General features: G+C 36.5%; 1 protein-coding gene across 1 annotated transcript in view; it reads right to left on the reverse strand.

Annotated features, from left to right (window-relative positions):
• BRD10 (bromodomain containing 10) overlaps positions 1-23580 on the reverse strand; it is a gene marked incomplete at its 5' end in the record, with an annotated part of 52570 nt that extends 28990 nt beyond the window's left edge. The window contains 4 exons of the mRNA XM_083883081.1: positions 4722-4798; positions 12448-13877; positions 20521-20721; positions 23033-23580. Of these exons, the coding sequence (XP_083739207.1) occupies positions 4722-4798; positions 12448-13877; positions 20521-20721; positions 23033-23580 (2256 nt within the window). The remainder of the gene's footprint in view (positions 1-4721; positions 4799-12447; positions 13878-20520; positions 20722-23032) is intronic.
• Positions 23581-25054: the final 1474 nt, after the last annotated feature.

Genomic DNA, 25054 nt, shown 5'->3' on the forward strand with positions numbered 1-25054 from the left:
CTGGATGATCTTGATGGTCTCTTCCAACCTTGATCATTCTAAGGCAACTAGTCATCTAATAAATATACCTACTTAATGTATTTTTTGAAAAAGTAGTTCTATATTCTTCTCATTCTTGTCTTTAGAATCAGCTTTTTACACTTTTTTCCTTTCATAAAATAGATGCTATTTTCTTGAAAAAATGTCAGATAAAGGTGATTTGTATCTTTTGTCTTATCATCATCTAGGGCAAGTTCAAAAACTAGACTTAAAAAAATAGAAATTATTAAGATGTTAGGTTCTTTTTGATTATCTTATATTAATACTTGCTTCATTTGAACACCCTTAGATGGACACATTTTCCTTTATACTGAAAACATGCTGCAATAATTTCAGAAAATCAAATTTTAAAAGCCCATACAAAACTCACCCTCACATTTTAAAATGTTTTTATCAAATAACTGTTAGGTATATTTCCCCAATTCAGTAATTTATAAAAATGTATTTTTACTTAAAATTCATGTGCAGTTTTAGTTTTTCAACTAATTCATATTAAAAAAGCACCTTTGCTAGTCACTATTAAAACACTGAATTAACACTTTTAGCAAAATAAAATAAATTTTAGCAAGAAACCTCTAGTGCACACATGCCATTATTGTTGTAACATTGTGTACACTTGAAGCATTGAGGAAATGGAGTGACTGAAATCAAAGTTTACAGTTTTCACATTTATCAAGTTTAGAATAGCAAATTAGCAAGGAAATTGGCAGTGTCTTGCCATAGACAATGTATGCAAAATTTACTTGTGAAAAGTATCTCAATCAAGAAAACAGAATTACTATGGGTAACTATTAAGTTCAAAATGCATGTCCTGCACTTAAAGGAGTCCCAAATACCTAAAATATAAACTGAAGCCAAATACTGGCTGTGTCTGGCCTGGGAAGTAATTTATGACACTGTATTATTAATCAAAAAAGTACACCACAAAGTCCTTGACAAAAGTCAATAAAGGCATGGATAAAGGTTTTCCCTACACAATTATAATCCATTTTTTGACTATACACCCAACAATTCAGTTACTGAACTCTATTGTTGTTTTCTATTTTCTCCTATGAGGCCAATCCAAACTATATCAATATGAAAACATGCCAACAAATAAAGTTTAATTGCCTCGGGGATGGGGCTGACAGCTAGGAGTAATCACATCTCTAAGTCACAATTTTCATCAGATGAGGTGTACATTTGAGGGTCATAACCTGTGTCAATTACCTACTGGTAAAATAACAAAGGTAACAGCTTGGAGGATTTACAGTCAAAATTAGTTTAGAATTTTAAATACTCCAATACTGTACTGAAACGCACTATAAAAAGGGTTCAAGAAAAAACTTTCATTTTTTTTCATTCACAGTATGATTTGAGATGAGGAAAAAGATGCACACTGACTGGGAAAAAGCTAATTCTAAAACTTCTCCCATATGGTTACTATTTCCTATATTAGAGAATAAAGCTAGCATTTTGAAGGAAGGGTGAAAAGAACCGTGATGAAGATAACAAAGTGAAGTGTACTTCACATATTTTGATGTGGACTCTAGATGCTATTTCTCCCAATGAGATTCTTATTTATATTTCAGTGTTCTTTGCTCATAGTTGGTAATTGATGGAACTTAGTGATTCAATTTTCTGCAAACAACATTGTGTTCTAACTTGTTTTGTATGTTTCAATGGGTAAGTTAGCACGAAGGCAAAAAAAATAGATTTTAATGTTACAATCTAATAATTTTGTCAAATTTTGAAACTAGTCATTTCACATATGGCTCCTGAAGAACATGCCTCCTAATCATCTATCATCAGGAAAATAATCTGAAGTGAAAAAATATTTCTGTTTTGAATTATCAGAGAGCGAAAAATTAGTCCCTATTCTCTAGAACACTACATGGTGGCTTAAAGATCCAGGGTGTAAACATTTACATTAGTGTAATCTTACTAGTTGTGTACATGTTAACTGCAACAAAGGCATACATCTGGCACCGTACTTACTACAGAGGATTGTACTTTCTTAGGCAATAAGCACCCTGTTTTTCAATTGTATACAGTGGAAGCCTCAGATATTCAGTAAAATTTCAAATTCAACTTTCAGTGTTATGATGCAATCTCAGATCTCAGTAATCTCTCAAAGACTCTGAAATCAACTTAAAAATTAATTCTTTAACATCACAGAACCGTATCTAATCTGTGCATCTCTTGATAAATACAAACCTAGTGTATTCCTCCAGATCACTGATGCTCTTTCTTTGCCCCCTTATCTTCAGATAGACTTTTTGCAGAATTTTTACTCACTTCAACAGGGTGTCACACTGTAAGTTATTTGTGTAATGACTGTTATTTATAATTGTATTTCCTATGAAGCTGTTCTTTTATCACTGACATATACATATGGAAAACGTCCTGATAGCCCCCTTTTGAGATCTGCATTTAATATAGACCATAGCTGATAAAACAGAAATTGTTAAAAACACTGAAATAATGCATGCATGTTCCTTTTCTCCTTAATTATCATACATACAGGTCTATACAGCTAAGTGTGTGAATGTACATGTGGTGAAAGGAGAAAAGACTGAGTGAAGCACTGGTAATCAAACCTAAATGTACTCCACAACTGAGAAAAAAGCTCACAACACATTAGTGTCTCTTCTGTACAGCACTATAATTACTGTCATTTCTTTAAAATGTTAACGAGCAACAGTAGTAAGAAGCTTGGAACTCAGAATAACAAGCAAGAGACAAATAAATCATGATCTATGAAGCCATAAACTCACTTCTCCAATAATTTTCAAAACATTAAAACCAAGACTTGTTTTTTGTGCATTTTTATTTGGTAAAAAGAATTTAATTTGCATCTGCTACTGATTTGAGTTTATTTTGTTGTTCACAGGACTTTGTTTTTTTAAAACAGCTTTGAGCTATACTTATAAAAATTGCATTCTAAATGTTAGACTAAGTAGCACTATTACCTACTGAATTTTCGTTAATAATTTATTTTGATTTGTGTCGCTGCATATACTAAAAGTCTTATTAATACTAATTTACTCAGCTTTAAAGCCAAGTCATGATTTTCAGAAGAACTACACTTAAGTACAAAACATAATCTTATAAACTAAAGTGCCTTCTGGTTGGGTTTGGGGGTTTTTTACATTTGCACGTTGCAGGCACATGAAATAATATTATACTTCTTAATTTATTAACTTTCACTCCAAAAGAACTGATGCATAGACAAGAATATCAAAATTATTGTGGTTTTGCCCTCTCAGTATATCACACAGGACCTGTAAGCTCTAAGCTGTTTTACCAAATACTTAAAAACTATATCTGTATCTTCAACCAGTTACATAATTTCATAAAGTTTGGCCATTCGTGTATGTGGGAAAGAGTATGTTGAAGCATCCATGACCAGACTCCAAAAGTCTTAGTATTATTCAAAATATAAAAGGTTTAATCTCTGCAAATTCTTCTAGCAGTCGTATCTCCTGAAAGAGTCAGATTAAGTTGTTAAAAAGTTAAGTTGTTAAAAAGCTCCCCAATAAGATTAAACTGCTCAGTACTAATCAGTCTGAGCCTCACCTGAAACAGACATTAGTCCTAGCTTTGATCAAAAGAGGCAGAAGTGTCTTGTTACATTTTAATGTAAGATTTTACAGACAATAAATATACACTTAGCTAGATATACATATGTTTTATCTGCTAAAGCTAAAAGGCTGGGCTAAGTTTTACACACACTACTTAAATGCAGTTGTTTAATTATGTAAGAAATTATTTCTAATCTAACTGTATATATCCATGGCATGCAGATAATGTGTTTGTAAAAAAAAAAATTAGACATGTACCTATTTTTTGGAGTTGTTAGGAAACATTTTAGCCACCACCATTACAATATAAAGTCAGTGTAACCTTAAATATTAGTCATCTCTCAACATTGACTGTTACTACTACACAAGAAATTCTACTAGCTCCATCTGAAACACATGATCATGATGGACTGATTCAGGGTGAGGGTATTACAAAACAGTCATAATTCAATGTGTGCCTGCAGGACAAACTTGCACAGATTGCTTTCTGAAGGGAAAGAAAACCCAAGACAGCCAAAGGAGAACTTCAATCCAAGCAGCCTTGCATACATAGAGAGCAACTTAGAATTGAAGTACTGTAACACTTCTATTACAGCACCATAAAACCATGTTAGCATAATTAATACCCTTGCTGCTTTCTAGAGCCTACGAGGTCCTGGTGGCCTAGAAATCACATGCTGGTGAGGAATAGCAGTTGCAAGCAGGGTAAGCAAAGTTGTCTATACATTTTTTCATGTTCTTCAGTTAACCAAGCCAGATTTCAATTCAAGAACCACATTGTCACACCTCATACAAAACCAAGTAATTTCAACCCAGACAATTACATCTACCTTAAAAATGTCTTTAACAAGTTCTAGTTTTTATACTACTTCTAGGTTTTATGCTAGTTCTAGGTTTTATACTGTGACAGATATATGTGGCATCATAAACAATACTGAAAATAGTGTTCAAGCTGCACATCCTAAAGAGAAGGTGAAATGTACTTTCGAAAAAATCAGTTTAACCTTTTAAAAGTAGAAGTTTCACTAAATATTTCCAAGGTCTCTATCAGACACTAAAGGACTTATTTCATAGACATTCATATTTCAAGTGCTTGCAACAAAAATTAAAATAATTTACCTGAAATTCTGGTATGGTAGACTTTCTGACACCTTTCCTCTTCTTTGTGATTGCTTTTTTAGATAGCGATTTTTTTCCTTGTAAGATTAAAAGAGAAAAGCTTCATAATGCTGTTCATTGCACTTTATTAATAAAACCAAAATACATACAGACTTGTAAGTTAAACTGCAACTAACAGACGTTTTTCAGTAAGTCATGTAAACATGATGAATCAGAACTAGACTCAGCAGAAGCAAACACTGAATAAGTATCTGTGTAGTGCAGTCTTTTGTGTGGACTGGAAGGAAAAAAAAAAGAAGAAAAAGCCTACTACAATTTCAATAATACAGCACCTAAAAATCTAAGTAATAAAAGTAACATTGACACCAGTCTTCTGAAAGAAGTGAAATCCAGAACTTAAGACACAAACATAAAAAGTATAGAATCTTACATGCAAGATTTGTTTCTCTAACACTCTAAAGAATCACACACTAGGATCTGGGATCTCTGTATCTAATAATAAAAAGATACCCTCAAAACACAAGCAGTATCTAGAAATCCCTGACTGAACATACTGAATTTACCAAGAAAATTATATTGATTTGTTTTTTCTGCCTGTAACAATACCTAACAATCTTAGAAGACAAACAACTTCCTATAATGCACTTCACATGCAGCTGTGGGATATACAAGCGGAGCTAACAAAAAATCTCTGTGAAGGTAAGGCAAGTGCTTTACTGCAAACAGTGTAAGAGTTCACAAGTCATAAACATTTCTCAAATCAAGTAACTATGTCACCAAACAAGACAACAAAGTTTCTTATATGGTTATTTCTACAATCATATAGTAAATTTAAACAAGATCATGTTTAACTTCTTCATTCAGGCCAAAACCATCACTCTAACATTATCATTTGTTCCCATTCAGGAATCCTAAACAATAATTTAAAACCTTAAACAAAAAGAGAGTTGAAGAAAATAATGTGGAATTTGTTATCAACTAGCATGATTGCAGGCATTTGGTAATAATACAAGCACAGGCAGATGAGATATTTATATTAATGAAAATATTGGCAAAATTCCCACTTAACCTTCTTCCTTACAGATGCCTTAAGTGTGTGCAAATGTGTATGTATGTGTACATACAAATATTCATAGATGCCTAGGCACCTATATTTCCAGTTTATTACACAGTGAGTTTCCTGAACATCTTACCTGACTCTGAAATAAACACACTTACAGGACAAGGCACAGGGCTTGAACAATCTAGATCTGAAACTCCACATTTTGGAAATCTTTGAAGCCCTCAGGGGAATCCCCAGGGCCTTGCCCTGGAAGAATATACCACAGAGTCCCCACCTAGGCTAGAAGAAAAGACTTCTCCCATGGTGCCTTGCAACACTATGTGATTTACCCCACGTTTGTTTTCCCCATATGCCCCTAATTCTCATGGTTTCTCCTTTCCCTGTTTCCCCATCGGTTGTGGTATCCCCGGTGGCCTGCCCCTGTGTCTCCTACAGGGCACTACCCTTTGCCCTGCTCTTTGTACAGGCCCTGTGCCCTCAGACCATTGGTTCCTGACCCCTACTTAACCACTGAGCACCACATAGTCCGAGTCTTTTGTCTTTGATTCCCTTCAGCATGTTGGAATAAACCCTTGCTGCAATTTACCATATAAAAGGCCTTTCTTGCTTCTCTTCACTAATCTAGTCCAGGGCGTGTGTGGTGTGTGGATTTGACTGCTTGACTGAATGCCTACCCAAGCATCTCTTTCCAAAAGAGATGCTTATTGGGAATTACGTACCAGCAACCACCATCTAAATCCCATGTTTCTACACCACATAAAATCAAATTTAAAATATTAAAATCATATATCAAAATAAATAAAACAACCTAGAAACTACCCATACCAAACATATTTAAAAATTTAAAGAGTCCTTAACTACCTCAACTATAAAAAAAAAAAAACTTACATATTTCACATTGGAGAACATGTGATAGAACAGAGAAGCTTATTTATTAGAACAATAACCTAAACATTCTGACAGCAGGGAAAAAAAGCCAGCATTTTTATTATATACTTTATGAATACAGCTGCACGCTACTATTGAAAACAATGTTGTTCATTGAATAAACTAAAGTAGACACCTAGCAGCGTTCTTGACAAACTGACTCAAAAAGAAGTCTAGTCATATGATGGCTCCTTGCTCTAGCCCTTTTAAAAAATGTGATCTGGAAACAAAATGAAAAGACAAAAAAATAAGGCATCTAGATTGTCTTGCTTCTTTACAAAAAGGAAAATTTTAATAGGTTTAAAATAGAATTTTCATTTTACTTGAATACTTTTAACATATTTTTCAACAAGTATTTTACTTGACTATTTTCAGCATCCAGTGCTATATGATGTATGATGCAGCATAATTCAAGAAGTAACAGTTAAACAGAAATACTCTTTCTCTTTTCCCCAATATATCCTTATGAAAAGGAGGAAGAAATTTTTAGAAGAAGTTATAAATAATTAGAAACCCAAATAAAATAAACACACATAATTTCTTTCTTCACATCAGCATCTGAAAAGCATGAAGTGGGAAAGATACAGAGTTACAGACAGACCAACAATTAAAATAAACCATCTAGAAGCAGAAGAAAATGAGCTTTACTCATTAAAGTCAGACATATTATAAAGCACATCTGTTGGAATATATGTACCAAAAGACTTATGTAATTCCCAGGCTGGTAACTGCTATCAGCTAAGCACACATCTATATAGAGCAGCACCACAGTCTTTTTCCCTTTTTTTTTTTTTTTTTTTTTTTTTTTTTTTTTTTTTTTTTTACACCAGATGTCTTATGGTACAGGCATTTTTGGATATAATGTATTAAAAACTAAAAAAATCTATAGCTACTTGTTCCATTGAAGAGAATTAATAAATACAGCAAACTACATATGGCAAATTCATCTTCTACCTCAGTAACATCCTTTTAAAATACAAAATAGATATTAGAAAGAACTTGCAGTGGTAGTACTGACAATTTCTCCCTTTTAAAAAAGCTTGTATCTGGTTTCCAAAAATAATTCCTCAGTTTTAAACAATGGTAACAGAAACCAAATCTTTCATAATTGGCACTTATCTGTGATTCGTATGTATTACATAGGTGAAATACATTTTTTTAAGTGTGCAAAAATCCAGTTTTGTAACCCAGAGGTGTGATGATCTTGTGAATTTCCACCTGGCACTCAGACTTGCAACTGTGTAATAAACTGAAGTATCTTCTCTATGTAATTGGTTATACACACCCAGATACTAACACTGTCTTGGGATAACAAAATCACTAGTGAAAGGCAACTTCTCAAATCATTCCAGAGGTCTGCTAGACATCTTTTCTCTATAATCCTGGAAGAAGAAACTATCTCAAAGGCTTATATTAATTCCTGAGCAGATGAAGTAATGTTTCTGACAGCACAGTTCGCAGTGCATTTTGAATCATGGTGCACTGTGCCTTTCAGAGCATACTCAATGTACAAATACACTGAATTACTGACTAAAAGCAATCAATTAAAAAACCTTAGAACCTTATTAAATCCTTACTAGAAAAATATTTATAATTAAGAATCTCATATACATAATCTGTTTAGTTCACCTACTCAATTCAACACAGCCTGCTTCCTGCCCACATTTAAAGATATTCCAGTGTAACTTTACATTAACTAACAATTTACTGTGCCTTGATTAGCAACTATGTCTCCAGCCTTTTCCAAAAGGCTCCATATCCCAGTTTGTTTTCAGTTCAGAGTGGAAGAAACTTTGAGGCATCTCGTCCCCAACAGAAGTTAACAGGAAGTCAACATTTTCTTAACCAAGAGCCCCTTAGCCAGTTCTGTGAAAATTCTTAAACATTAAACTTAAGTTCAGTAGATCCAGAAAAATCTGACTGCCCTAAGTTTTCCTTTGAAGCTGAAACAAATTCTACTGATACTGTCAGTGAATAGATATGCAAGCAATTAACAAAGTAACATAACAACTAAAACCTGAACACTAATTACAAGCATCCAAAAAGCAGAGATTAGATGCAACTAAAACATAAGCCATCTCAAGTTGGTCTTGCCATCAAGGGTGAAGAAAGGGAAACAAAAGAGATAATTCAAATATCTTCTATTTTTGGCATAAAAATGAGACTAATAAAACACTAAGCCCCAGAAATGTTCTTGACACTTCTAAATTACTTCAGCAAGAACAATACATCCTTATTTATAACTTTTTCTACATTGGGGTTAATGTGATTTGTAAACAGAAATATTTTTACAGATCCAGTAGAACTTTTTATTATGAAGTCTGGTTCTTGTGTTTGAGTTCTTGTGTTTGAGTTCTTGTGACTTCTCCTTGAAGAACAAAAGCAATGCCAATTCATGCTTCAAATCATAAAGTGACAACACAGAAAAATTTTTGAATAAAAACTTCTTCTATAAATAAAAAATAATTATTTTTTATAACACTGAAACTTTTTTTCTTGGATATGGAGCCAAGTCTTGTATCCCAGATGGGGCAACACAAGTTTTTAATATCCAACACTAACTCAGCAGTATTTGTCATGGTAGAATACAGCTAAGTTAGCCATATCCAACTCAAGAATTTCTGGTTTTCCACTACATTCTAGCAGCAACCGTGGTGTACTCAAATTTAATAACAGGCCCTGTATATTTTTGTCAATAAATTTGTAAGACACATTTCATGTCTTTTAAAGATTTGGCAACTATTGTACATATCCTATTTCCTTTCAATCTCCTACTCTTCTATCTTGCTCCTAACACCTCCTCTTTTAGAAAATATAACATGATACAATCTGGAAAATGAAGCATTATTATATAGTTTTGAAGCTTCCCTATTGATGCACTTTTATACATGAGCTAAGTCAGTCTGAACAAGTGCATTAATATTGCTGATTTACAACATCTGAAACCCTGTAAAACCTCAGTGCTACATGTTTCTGAAGACAGTGGCACTGAAGCTTAATGCATGGAGTACATTGTTACTTGCTGGAATATCTCACTTATTGTTTTGAATACAATCAACGGGCTGCTCCTTTATCTACAGGCTAGACAAGACGACAAAGTTTTTACTGAAGATAAAAGTCTCCAGAAGTCATCTGAAGATTAAACTCCTAAGGACAGTAAACCAGGCCTTTCAAAATTGCTGCCAGACTGTTAAAATTAATTTTCTCACATTCCAGCAATGCCTGACTTCATACACAAAATGTAATGGTACTCTAAAGAAATAAAATATATAGTAAAATGGACTTCAACTAGGTAGACTACCATGAATTTTCCAGAGCATGAGTATATGGTACAGAATTTACATCCAAGGTTCTTCCAAAGTTGTGTACTGTATTGGTGTTTTCTATACTAACTGGAATAAAAAGAGATTCAATTTACACTTACTTCAACCTCTGCTTCAGGCACATTACAGTTATTTCAAGCAGCCTCTAGTCCCTTCTATTTTCTCAACCCTACTTCAGATGCTCTGAATTTCATTCGATCCCTGTTTCAAACATGCAGTTGGAGGATTCTCATGCTCTTGCACTGTGCCTTGCACTGAAACTTACCTAACTCCAGTAAGAAAATAACATTTAAAAATCAATGCATAGCATGCAGTTATTGACAGAACAGCACTGACTCTGTCTTTCCATTACCTTCAGTAGTACTATGTCAATCATAGCGACACAGAATAACCATCACCTGGTTTCAAAGACATAGATTCAGTAAAGTGGTCACACCTTTTCATAATTTGTAAGAAAACTCTGTCGCTATGGTAAAGGTCATAATATAGCTGTATTTTCCAGTAAGTTCTGCTCACAATATTTCTGTGAAGTTTTCAGATGGAAAAACAGCATGACCAGGCTATATTCACTATGGGTACTACTGCCACAGTAAATCAGGAACATGCAAATCATCTCAATAGAAGCACAAACTGTGACTCAGTTACATTTAGATGCCTAAGAGAACCAATAGCAGGAAAAAAAATTCTTTGAAATGTAATGAAAGGTACTTATTTTACATTCCTGATGTTCTCTTTACTTACTGTACTTTTAAAGAACATCGTAAAGAGCTATTATGGCTAGGATCAGATTTAAATCAGGTGTCTTTGTGGCCTCAGAACAAGCTTTACTAAATCACATTTCTACTCCATATTGTAAGGGAATCTTTAAACATAAGATTTAATTTCAGACAATCTTTTAAGAAATACTAGTTACCCTTAAACATTAGGAAACATTACAAAAAACAAGAAATTAGCATGAATTGAATCCAATCCTATCCATTTCAGCCTAGCAGCTACAGGACCAATGGACCTAGGAAGAAAACCGCTTTCTTGCAATGCTGTAAAGTTATTGCAAAATTTTCTCCAGCAAGGTCAAATGAAGTAGTCAGAATAAGATGGGAAATGTGCCAACACATCAGGAGATAAAGGACAACAAGTTCCCCAAACTAGAGTTCTTGTTTGCCATTTGGGTTCTTATTCAGTTTGCTTGGTTTTAAGAAGACTGAAAATAGTGACATATTTGGAGAGTCAAGTCACAAAGGCAAATGTAAAATACATTAGTTTCCCTGAATACTATGTATATGAACTTCAATTGTAAGTCTTAAAAAATCTGTTTAGATGTGGGTAGTGAAATATTTTGGAAGAAAGAATTTGTGATTTAAATAGTAACCCAGTTACAGGGTGTTAGGTGCAAATATTTAGGATATCAATATTACTTGTTCTCTCAGCTCTAAATTTTGACTTCTAGCTACATGCATTGCCATCAGATCTTGACTAGCTTCTTAACCTCTAGAAGATATTTTTTGTCACCCAGATTCTTGGTGTTGGTTTTCTGCTTTTCAGATGAAATCCAATATTTATCTGTCAGTCTACATAGTTCCGAAAAACAGCCTGTTACTTCAAAAAATAAAATGTTTGAAGGAGTCTGTTAAAATCTAGCATAGCTAGCTTAGTCCAGGACTCAAAACAATTAAGCTTTTATGCTGCTTCACATAACATCAAAAATACTACAGCTACCTGAACAAATTGAACTGACTTAAGGTTTCTGTAACTTTACTGTTTGCAAATACCTTTGAAATTCTCCAGTGAGTTAACTGAAATCTGTGTTGTGTATCACTTACCTGAAACAGTTAACTGGATGCTGCCCAATTCTGTAATAAAAATGTCATCAGCATAAATTCTGATGCCGATGCATCCTGATTGCTGGACTCAGGCCCACTGTCAAAGCAGTACTGTTTGGTGACCTAAGACTGCACGGTTTCACTATGAATGACTTCATCATCTCATGCAATTACCCTGTGTTTCTTCATAACTTGGATAAGATAAAATTACCAGAAAAGGGAGAAACATTTCCACAATATTATTTGCTATAATGTAAGATACCATAAAACACCCTCATGTGACACTCTGTGGGGCTAACCAGTAAGTCACATTCATTCTCTTGAAGATTTTGTGCAACAAATTAACTCTTCTAATTAATTATGTTCTCTAAAGATACATTCTGCAAAAGAATCATAGTTTATTCAGCTGATGTTTTATATGCTTGTGTTATCAGGTAGGTAACTTTAACTCCAAAATTAATGTCCAAATTGTCTAATGCAATAAGGCTTGCCTTTTTCACAAAATAAAACCTAGACTTATTAACTAAGAAAATAACTTTTAAAAAACCCTGTATCTTCCTAATTTTCACTGTAAGTAAAAAATGTCAGCTTACCAGACTTGTGCTTCTTATGTTTTGCTTTCTTTTTAATTATAAACAACTTGTTCTGGATTTCAGATTTATATGATTTGAATGGATGAAGATGAATCTCACGCTTTCTTTGCAAGTCATCAAGTTTTCTCTGTAGATTTTCATTTAAAATATCCTTCAACTTCTTTTTTTTCTTTTTCTTCTTTTTTGTCAGCATCTTATTTAGTTTCTTATTATTTTGCAGTAAGGTCTCTAGCACCGTTTCTTTACCAGATTCACGGTAATTTCTGCCTTGGTTTTCATTATAAGTGCCATTGACATGCATTTGGCAAGCTTTCAGTGTGTTCTCCTTGAATGGACTCAGCTCAGTTCTTACTCTGGCCATTTCAGTGCAACCTAGTCCATTCTCCACATCTGTTATTTCTTCTGAACTAGGGTGGCCACTTATATCACCAGTCTCTCCTGAAGTAATCAAATTCCTGAAGTTCTCTTTATAACAACCAGTTTTTTTGACTTCACAAACTCTTGAGGCTTTTATTTCACAGTCAATCTTCATATCCTCTGCAGTGGCTCTAAAGCTACCTAAATGTGTTCTTTTTTCTGGACAGATAATAATGTCCATACTTTTCTCTCCTTCTGTCTTGGAATGACACAGCAGTTCTCCCCCAGCAGAACTGACCTCCCTGTTGCTTTTGCTTCCATATTGATGTTTTACTCTTTCTGATTTAATACGTAGCACTTTCTTAACTTTGATGGGAAGGGACGGGAATTCAGGAGCCTGAAAAGGTTTTTGTTTGTAAATTCGAACATCTGCACCACAGAACTGTGGAAAGTGAACATACGCATTTTCCAAGCAGTCGTAACCAAGAATTACTTCTCTGCATTCATGGATAGGCTGACCTAGCACCGCATCCTGAACATCCTTTTGTGTTTCATATACAAAGTCACAGAGACCTTTTAGCAGCCATACTTTTTGGTAGAACGGTAGCTCATGAAATGGTTTTTCCTCCAAGGGATTAACTTCTCCAAGCACTTTGAAAAACTGGGGACACAATCCAAGTTTCTCTGCAGCAGCATTGGGATTGTCGGTCTGCCCCACAACAGTATACCAGTGTTGCACTTTCTTTCTGAGTGCTGCTTCCCAAGTCCTGTAGGAAAATGTAGGCCTGCGATGTAACGTAGGTCTGCGATGAGGAGGACTTAACAAAGAAGTCATTATTTTAGATAAAAAAACATTACACTGAGGCATCAGAAGACAACGTTCCAATTCATAGAACACTATTTCAGGTAAATTTAAAATCTGTTGTGCTAAACAAAGAAAATGACCAATAGCTGGAATCTCCCACATTGTCTCCATCCTTGTAGGTGCTGCTTGAGCTAAAAGTGATTTTTCCCACTCTTCTATTTCTTTCTGACTAGCTTCTTCTGCTTCTTTTCTTTCTTGATCTCTCTGCCTATTAAAAGAAATTTCATGAAAATTCAGATATTGGGTGAACAAAAACAAATGAGAGAGGAAAAAAATCAGAACTACAGTATGTCAAACATCTTGAAGTTATAAAGTGCATAGTAAAACTTTTAAAGTTTTCCTTCAATTTGTCTTACTTTGCAGTGCAGAACACATCAACCAAGATGGGAAATCATTGTAGTTTTTTTCTATCACCACTAGTCTAAAAAATGGAAAAAGTTAAGAAAAAACCCTGGCATATATCAATGGCTTGAACTGTTTAGATTTTCAGGTATTAAAAAAATATATGTCCTTTCTCAATCCCTTTTAATCAGAATTAAGTATTGCTGACAAACTATTCACATAAAAACCTCTGAAACAAATTCCAGGTAAATCTTGTTTTCAAATGGTTGCCCTGTGGCTCATGTCACCCGCCTTGTACACAAGCATAAGCCATCTTCCTAAGCACACAAGTATACATGACTAAATGCTAAGTGCTTCATTTATAGCCATTCTCCCTCCCACCCAAAGGTGTGTTACTAGTCAGCTTGCAATGGTGGTCAAAAAAGAAACAAGTATCAGGACACACAAAGAATGTGAAGGAAAATAATACCAAAATTAAAATGTTATTACACTAATTGGTTTGCCCTCACCTGAGAAAATGTATTCAGTTCTGGTCCCTCTATCTAAAAAACAGGATAGAGCAGAAATAACACGCGTTTGGAGAAAGAGGTTATCAGTAACCAGAGACCTGTAAAAACTTCTGAGTAATCTCGGAGCCCACACAAAACACTAGCAAGATGAAACATGACATCAGTACGTAAATCTCATATGATAGACTGGGAACTTCTATTTGCTTCTATTTGTAAATTTGTAATGAAATTTAAGGGCAGCACACGTCAGAAAAAGAAATCCTTCCATTTCAGACAATTAATTACATGTAGCTTACCATCTAAGAGACAAGATATGTCAATTTATTTCCAAAGCAGAAAACTGGACATCTGCATGAATCACACAAATATCAGAAGTTACCAACAGAAGGAAACTTTCTTTAACACTGCTGCACTAGTGACTAACATTTTTGCCTGAAAGTACAACCACATTCCCAAAGACAGGATTAGGATTCCGCTGTACTTACAGAAAGTTTTTTAGAGCTCATCCTAAGCTGCTTTTATCTTTTTCTCTGAAGCTTCTATCACTGCTGAAAACTATCACCTGCCTCTAACACAAATGTGACCTGCTACTGGAATTTACATATCCTTATTTCCAAATTGTGAATCTTCAATTTTATTTCTTCATGAACAAGTAACAAATAAATGCCATATATACATTTAAAGCATCAATGCCTTCCAAATTCAGCAAAAGAGTAATGATAAATTAAAATGCTTCTTATGACAACATGAAGTTGATAGTGGCTTCCAGCTGGAAGGGCATGTATTTCAAGCATTAACTATTGACTACCTCTCTTAACAATGTAAAAAATGGAACAAACATAGCTTTGTCCACATTTTCGTATCAGCACAGGAGAAACTTGCCATGTGTATGCAAAATAACATAAAATACAGTAAGACTCTACTGAGTACTTTATCTTCTATAATAAAAGTAAATGTTGAGTGACTTGTTACCATAATTAGAACAGAATTTTTTAATACCACATATATGCATGCTGGTTACTTGTATATCTACTATGTGCAGAAGGACAGACTCATGTAAAATGTAAAAGTCAAACAGGTCAGTAAATTCTTAACTTCAGTCTCCTGATGCAGCATTAACTTCAGAATATTAAAGGATGGAATATAAAGACAAAATCACATTTTTCAGCACAAACTTCTATTAGCTAGCCATTCTTACTGAATAAACCATTAAATTTAACAATACTACTTGCACATGTAAAGAGGGCATTTTTAAAATTCTGATTCATGTTCTATTTAAATGTGCTAATATTGCATTGGTATAATAAATAAAAATAACTGAAAATAATAAACAGAAATAACTAATGTCCAAGTGAGGCAGTGGAAGAAATGATACTAAGCAAAAGTGGTCTGAAACATAAATTTCATAGCACTCTCAGATCCCACTCCCTCATTCCTCCTAAATGTAAAACATACTTCCTAATAACCTCCTGCCTCCAAAAGGTGTGAACTCTATTAGCACACGGCAGCAAGACTAAATAGTGAATACACGGTGAGATAGAGCATACGTAGAAACAATAGCATTTCAGTACGTTTAATAAAAAAAAAGTTTTGGTGATCCAAAAATATTGTCTTTGCAAGAAGTTTCAATTCTTTACCAAGTAGTAATTTAAATCAAGGTAGAATTATCAAAATAAATACAATACCCTAGATCTGCCTCTGTCTAGATAAAATTACAATTATTATATCATGTTAAAGAATGTTTTAAAAGGTTCCTTTTAAAAGAAAACTAAGTTGTTTCACTTATAAAAAGTTTGCCTTGTTTGTAAGCTGTTATTTTAAAACAGTATCTGTTGTCATTCCATTCTCAGTAGACATTCAAGAAAAAATGTAAATAATAGCACACTTTGACATCTTCATTATTGAGGTCTTCCTGCTAGCATCCTTTGGAGGGCACAGCTTTCTCCTGGGTGGGGTTTTTTTTGAGATGATAAAGGGAAGTAAAGAGAGAATAGGACACAGGGCAAGGGAGCAGGAGTGAAGGAAGAGAGAAACTGGAGAGGGAGGTAAGAGAGATACATTTGATATTTTAGTGGCACAAATATCCTTACACTGAGAAATTCTCTGGGCATACATATTTGGCTTTCATGATGACAGCAACTGTAAAAAAATACTATTGTTTCATACTTTTATTTACATTTACCAAGAATATGTTTGCATACAAGTATTGGACTTCAATAGTAACAAAACTGCTCTGAGGTGAAGTTGATTTTTCTAGACTAACCATGGCCCTATTTCTAGAACACATCTGCAACAGTTGTTTTGCAGCTCTTGAGTGGCATCTGACCTTAAAACTCAGCAAACATGACACCCAAGTACAGGTAACACCTAAAACAGAGTCCAGACATAACTCCCTACTCTTCTTATAATTTCCTCTGTTATTTAAGGCAGCAGACACATATCAACAGTAAATTCCTTCTTTTTGCAACAGGAGATTTCTTGGTGGGGAAAAAAGACAAAGACTAAATTTTATTTTGTTCCCCAAATAACCACATCCAGCCTACTTAGGTGCTGATTCACTGGTAAAAGGTCAGACACTGGAACTCTCAATAATTCATAATAACTTGTTTCTACAAACTTTCTTTAAAAAAAAATAAAATAGAAAGTTACATACAGATTAGCAAAATTACATATTATTCTAAATTAAGCCAAGATTTAGTAGTCACAAGATACTAAATTTGGAGATGCCCACATAACCTGATTTCTGTAACTCAAATATCTTAAATCATATTATTACATACTCTACTGTTTTCCATTGGATCCAGTTAATTCCATGCTAACACCCTCATAAAAAGCAAAGTTGACTATATAAGCATACCTTATCCCACAATTTCCTTAATTAATTTACTAACTTGCAGCCAGAATTCAATTCTTTAAATGTTTTAATGAACACGTCTGAAACTTACCCCAGGATCATGTTTTCAGAGAGGAAAGACAGTTTTGTAAGTGCCTACATACTTTTCAACAAACCACAGCCACACAGACACTTAATTTCCACTGAAACCAACCAGTTAATTATCTGCCACTCACTGGTGGTTTTAAAAATTTCAGTAGGAATATATCTTTATATTTCAGTATCTAACTAACTAGTCAATAATTTCCAATTATAAAATAATTCCACCACTGTTTACTGTTAACTAATATGCAAATTAGTTGATTTGTTACTTACTGAGCATGTAACCAAGAGCTGAGTAGAAACGCACACAAGTGTAATTAATAATTTGAAGAAGATAGACAATATTCTGATAATTACAACAATTGAACAAAAGGAATGCTTACAAACAAGACTGACAAAAGTAAATTAGATGTTGTCATATATGTACTTTGGTGGGGTGAAGTACTTTTGCTGCCATACAAAAATTATTAGTTGCAAAATAGTGAAACCAGCTTTGCAACAATACCTTGTCAGTTTTTACATGTTGAGTCTACCATTATGAATGTGTCACTTGGGGAAAGTTATAAAACATTACATCAAGGAAAGTGAAACTGATCATCAAGAAATGGATAAATTACAAGAAAAAAGAACTTTCAACAAAGAATACCTACATAATAAAAGTAACTAAAAGATTTGGAGTAGGATTTCCCTGAAGTTAAATACAGAAGAGAAAATAAAAATCCCAGTTCAGAATTTTCTTCCAAAATACGCAGTTGAAAAAAAGTTTGCAAAATCCATTTCAAGGATTTTGTGGGAAAGAATTAACCAAAAAGTATTTTAAGGATTTAATCTACTAATTTAATTTGTATTTCATTTTTATTTCTGTACAATAGACATGATTATTTATACATTCGACTATTTAAAATTTAATTTTAGTTTTATTTAATTCTCATCATAAGATGCCTCTGTATTATGATAGTATATAAATATCTAAAGCAAAGAATTATATATAAACTTGGACTTCAACCGGCAATTTCTTTAGATATGAGCCTAAGTTTTATAGAAAGGCCCCTGCATTTACAGTCTTACTTTTCTGGAACGGAAATCATGCAACTCTTAGACATTCTAAACTAAGATAATGTATGGCTACACACATAAATTACAACTACAAGCACACTGAGTTGCCCACTGGATGGCCAAAAACTAAGCCCTCTTTTTATGTTCGTGATAACTCATCTTAAAGTTGGGTGAAGAGCAGATGCTGCCTATCCGAACACAACTGATTTGCCAGCACTGTGCTCTCCAACTAAAATATACAAAGCTGCAATCTTCCATACTGCTTAGAAAGTACCTCTTCTGTGCCAACCTCAGTGCATTAGATTTCTAAAAAAAATTAGCAGAATAACCATTTTCTTTTCTTAATAACATAACATAACATATACTTTAGCAATAAGCCAAAGTAAGTTTAGAAAGTTGCAATACATTTTCAAATGAAAATAATGTTGAAAGTATGTGCAACACTTTGAAAATTTATATATATTGTAAAATGTTATCTTCACTGGAAATGTGTAACTACCCTTATAGACCTTCCAATTTCCAAGCCCTTTTCATAAAACTACTCAGAAAAGGTACTTTAGGAAAAATTTTGGTGAGCTGGGAAACAATTGATACAGAGAGGTCCAATTTACTTTGAAAACATGGTGCAAATAAGAAATAAAACTGAGAGAAGATATCTGAAGCATCATTACTTGGAGAGGTCAATAGAGTCAAAGAAATATTAAACCAGCTATCTACTGACAGATTTTTACTGCTTCTTAACAAGTACTACAATTCAAAATTTTAGGGTGTAAAGAGGCATGCTAGTCATGGTCTTTTTCTGTTATTGTGGAACATTCTGTAGAATCAACCATCTTTTGTGCAGGATCTGGCACTTTTGAGTATACCCAGATACATGGATTTAACAGTTAATTACTACACTTTTGCAGCAATGTAGTTAAAACAGGTGTATGAAAGCGTAATTTTTATCTTGTTTGGTAAACTGTTCTACAGACTCTACCAATGAATTAAAATCTAATCAAAATGTCCTTTTTCATAACATTGTTATCACGTTCTGAGTTCTAGATCATAGAGTTGAACAAAAATCAAGATAATTTTACCAAAGAAACAATAACCCTAGTGATCTTTGCTTTTTTTTTTTGGCAAAGTGCGATTAAAAGATTAGTGGATTAGAAGAAAGAAGAAAGTTCTACAGAGAAAAGTACTGTCTAACAGTTAAGTCAGCCATATAGCTTCAAATCTGCTGAAAATGAAGATTACCTGCAAAATTAAAAGTGAGCTGATTATGTATGGGGAAAGTCTACAAAGCTGTGAATTTTGAAAAAAGGCAGAAAAATCTTGCTTCCTGAAGCAAACACTGTCTTACCATTGTGCACCACGTTTAGACATAGTCACTCAAATTATTGTTAAAATAAACAAACTTAAAAGCTTCATTTTCCTCAAAGTGAAACATATTAGCATTAAACGCTGCCTGGAATGATATAGCTCTTAAATTTAAAAAGACCACAAAATCTCAGAGTTATTTATGTGTACAATCTAAAATTGTTACCTAACTGACAAGCTGAAATGCCACATCAGTGAGGTAACAGCAGAGGCACTGGCAGAGATAATTTGCTTCTGGCTATCAGAGAGAGAAGCAGTGACAAGATCATTGAATCAGACTGTGGTTAAGCACTCTGGTAGTTTTTAATCCAATTATTGCATGAAAAACTGTCCAAGGATACGTATGATAAACCATAATGCACTTGCAGGAAACTACTGTGGATGCTTTCAATTAATATTAGAAGGTTTGCTACACTAAAATAAAAGCAGCTGTAATTTAATTCAAAACTTATATAACCTCAGCAATTCTTCAAGTAAGTGGTACTTATTTTTTGCATTGTGGATGCACTCTATTGTAGCCATGAACTTAAAACCACAAGAGCACCATAACATTTATTTATCTAAAAAAGCCATAAGGAGCTAGCCTCTTTAGAGAACTAGAAAGACACAATTATTTAAAACTAAAACAAAACAGTTTTTCTTATTACCTCTTTTCCTCTTTTGCTCTCAGTTGCTCCTCTTGTCTTAGAACCTGAACCATCACAGACTCAAACATGCCTGTTGACAAACCTACTATATTGCGAGGAGTGGAACGACGTCTTGTAGAAATGCATGCTGTTGTTTTCTCATCATCCTGACCACAGCATCCTCTAGATGTTACAGTTAATGATGTTTTTTCTCTTAAATGCCTAGAAGAAAAAAGCAAGCAAATTCACAACTACAAACTTGTACCAGTGGCACCTTAATGCCTAGCCTACCAAGCATGAATTGAGCACATTTACCCAGAAAAACAAAAAGTTACTTTTTCACCTTTCATTTTTTTTCCACTTTGAAAATTCCTTTATGAAATTTTAAACTTGAATCCAACATACTAATACGACCTATGTTTTCACACCAGCTAAAAACTGTATCTTCACCATAAAGTTACCAAATATTATTTGGAGATAGAATCCCCTATCTTAATCCATTAAGATATAATTATAACTCATAATCTTAGGTATTTGGGAAAAAAAATACTTCCACAAGATCTAAGATAAGAAAGTATCCTTTTCAGCAGATACCTAAAAATAGGGGGCTGGATGGTGGGGGGAAATGTATATTAGTTGGTTTAGGCTGGGGAAGTATATGTTAAACACCGGTTTCATTCTATTTAAAACTACAAAAACTGAAAGACAAAACCCTACAAATTTGTCTGCAAAGTTACATTTCTTCTTGCATTGTTTCAAAACACTCCATTAAAACTAAGTTTTTCACAACCTGTGAAACATTTGAGGGACAGAGGATAAAAATCCAACCTCCATTCAAAAGGAACCTCTATTCTAAGGTAATTTTCTGTGGCTCGTAGTATCCAGGAATTATACAACCAATACTGATTGATTTCCTTGAATGACTTGAAGGGGATCATTGACCTAAATACGACTCTGTAATGATGTAAGAACGATTGTTCCAAGAAGTAGTTCTTCAATTTCATTTTACAAATTACATTATGTTAAACACTTCAAACAAATTTGTCTAACTAAAAATTGTAAAAGAACTTTGAGACCTCTAGATTCCATAATCCTTTATACTTACAGTTCCTAGAAACTTCTACTAAGCTAGTGCACATAGACATAATGAAAAAATCATTACAAATCTCTGAAGAGTTAATTCAAGACAAATTCACTATATATGAGGCAGAATTATCTTTAGACAGTTCAGTATTTCCTAATGATTACCTGAAATAGACTGTGCATTGAATGGAAGAAGGACAAGAGCAATTGAATTTTTTTTTTTTTAGTAAATATCTATATCTCTATTTGAAAATACAAAATCTTCCAAGTTGCATTTGGCTATTTATCTGCCAGCAGTAACTCTACTAAGCCAGGGATTTCGTTTTGTTTTGTTTTTTAAAATCAGGTTTTACTCAAGCAAAATAGGAACGTTCATGCCCCACTACGTTCAGCTCCTTTCCTTCTGCTACCCGACTGTCCCAAAACTGTTGTTATGCAGAAACAGCTTCAAATGTACACTTACAACAGCAGCACTGAATACATTCACTCTGCTTTCAGGTGACTTCTGCACCACTTTTCTGAAGTGTTTTTCCTACATGAGCAACGTTCTTACCAGCTTGCAGTTCATGCCGTGTGTCACCAGCAAACTTAAAGGTGATCGACACATACAGCTTTACATATTTCCCAGCACTGTTCCTTCTTCACTTTCATCCTTCACCAAGAACAACTCTTGATTTTTACACGCAGAATACTATGCCATTCAGAAGACCGGTGGGCTTTTCACGGTAAGAAGCCACCATGGTTTTCTGATAATGACAGAACAACGCCTAGAAAGCCTGTACTTCAGTTGTGATTTAATCTGTGCTTTCTACTATATAGCTCGAGAGCTTTCTATGTTTCAGCTGCTTTGGCTGATAAGAAAGTTCCTGCCAGGGAGTTACATTTCAACTTACCGTGATTTCCATTTTGCCACTAAAAACTATAGTATGGCAAGCATTGTCTCTCATTTTATAATTACAAAAAAATACACTATTTTAAAGCAGGAAACTTCGGCTTATATTTTATTCCTACATACTTTAGGAGCAGTAAAAATTTCACAGATTGTAAAAGTAACCATTTCTTAAGAGCCAAATATTCATACATAGTTCAGACAGTTTCACGACAGAATAAAATAAAGAAAGAAGCATTTGACATCTTGTGTAAACAAGTGTCCCTCCCTCCATGTTCACAAAAGGCTTCTTTCAGAAGGAAAATCTTAGCCAGGAAATACTGTGCTCTAGTTGGCATTTTGAGGTTTGGAATTTCCAAAGCGTTCTGAATTAAGATTTGAATAGTTCCCAGTAGGAAACGTTAATACTCACGAAAGTATTGAAAGTTCTAATGTTCTTTTTGTTGTGGGGTTTTGTTTGATGGTTTTCTTTTAACAAATTTTTTACGTAAAGAAACACACACCCTGTTCTACTTTATGTAAAGAACATGCGGCACGGCCCCTATAGTGTTCTACACCTACCGGGATAGCAGTGCCAACTTCTGTTCCAGCATCATCTCCAGCTTCTGGGCCTGTTTGGAAAGCCAGTGATCCACCCCGTGCAGCCGATAGCAAGTCTCCAGCATGAGCCGGAAGTCACACACGAAATCTGCTATCCCCGTGTACTGCCCGCTAGAAAATTTCTCTTCCATTTTCAATAGCCATATTCCAGCTGGCAACTGCTGCAAGGACTGGCTGCTCTTACGGCCCGAGAGGGAGCCAGCGCCTTCTTCCCCGGAGGACGCCTGATCCGCGAGGGGCTTCAGGAACGGCGCCGTCAGCGGCCGGTGCTTCTCCAGCAGGAACTCGCGCAGGATGCGATACCCCTGCTGCAGTTCGGGACTCAGGCTCTGCTGCCAGGCACTCTTCCCTCCCTCATCATCTGCCTTCTCAGGCTCCTCCATCCCCTCCCGAAGGCCCGAGGGCCGATCCGCCGAGAGCTCTTCGCCGGACTCCATGTCTCCCGCGCCGGGCCCGTTCTCCGGCATCTGCCGGGCACTGCGGCGCTTCGCCCCGCCCGGCCGCCGCATCCGCCCCGCGCTCACCTGCCCGCACGGACCCCGCTCGGCGCCCCGCCGGGCCGGGGGGCGGGACGCGGCTGCCGGTGGGGAGGCATCGGCCGGGCTGCCGCGCGGCCCCGCCCGCCCGGGGACCGCGCCCTCGCCCTCGGGGCCCGCCCCCTTCTCGCCCCCCCGGCGGCGGCGGCCCCGGCGCATCCCGCTCCCCGCTGCGCGCTTCCCGCCGCCCCGCCCGGGCCTTCCCTCCCTCCGCCCGCGCGCTCCCAGGGCAGCCGGCGCGTGCCGGCCCCGCGCGGCGTCCCTCGGGTAACGGCGCGCGCGGCGCACGAGCGCAGGGGAGGGCGGGGGCGAAGCCCCCCCGAACTATGAGCCGCTCACTCGAACGCGCATGCGCGCGCCCGGCCAGCGGCCTTGCGCGCGCTTCGGGGGCGGGCGCCTGTGGTGTGACGTCATCAGAGGGCGCCCAGCTCGGAGACGGCGGGGGAGACCCAGGGGCGGCCGCTGGTGCGCGCGGCGGGGCGGGGCCTGGGGGCGGGGCCCGGGGGCGAGAGGCCCCTCACACTCACAGGCCGGGGGTGTTGCCGCCCTCCTTCCCGCGGCGCGGGTGGGCACGGCGGCGCTCGCCGGCCCCACTGGGTCTGCTGCTGCTCTGCTGCGGCTGAGAGGTTTCGGCCACGTAACGGGTCTGTCGTCTCACGTCAGAGCTGTCCCACCGCAGGTGTTCAGCCGCCGAAGCGCGCCAGCAGCTCACAAAATCAGTCAGTTCTACACTCTGTTCTGCTCGACTTGCCTTAGGAGTTGATGCCTTGCGAGGGGAGGCGGCTCCTAACGACGTTGTCCTGGCCTGGAGTGCACCTGTAGTCCTTTCACGTTTGCCCTCGCGTTCCCTCCGGCCTCGCTCACCCCTGCACGCTATCTATCCTAAAGGGCATTGCCCGGCACCAGACAGTTGTAATTGCCTCCAGAGCACTGCAAAGCACCTGGAGACAGATTTCCGTGTGTGGTTTTGCTTTTATCCTCTTCACATTCCTAAGTGTATGAAAAGCTGAGGGAACCCTGCTGAAAGAGAGGGAGAGCAGGGGAGAGAATGAATGTAAGGGAGCAGGAAAAAAACCCCTCTACTTCTATTAGGGGCATTCTTGCTCTTCAGAGATCACTCCAGAGACCTTGCTCGCAATGGAGTTCTCTTAATGGGAATAAATGCCTCCGCACTGCAGGAAGGCAAACCTGCTTGGAGGGATCATTGTGCATTGAGGCTCTAGTGATCCATGCAATAGCTAAGCCCAGTGTAGCTATACACAGGATGGCCTTCAGGTCTGCGTTGTGCTGTGCGTGTCCCATGGCCACCGGATGAATTCAGGCACTTTTAGAGCAGCTGTGGGCAGCTCCCACACTGCTGGCATCTCCATGGCCTTGCCTCTATCTAAAACTGCAGGCACAAGTCCTTGTGCAGACATCCTCTCTGACAGTAGAAATGATGACTAAA

This window comes from Zosterops lateralis (assembly GCF_965231275.1).
Source record: "Zosterops lateralis genome assembly, chromosome: Z".
NCBI lineage: Eukaryota > Metazoa > Chordata > Aves > Passeriformes > Zosteropidae > Zosterops > Zosterops lateralis.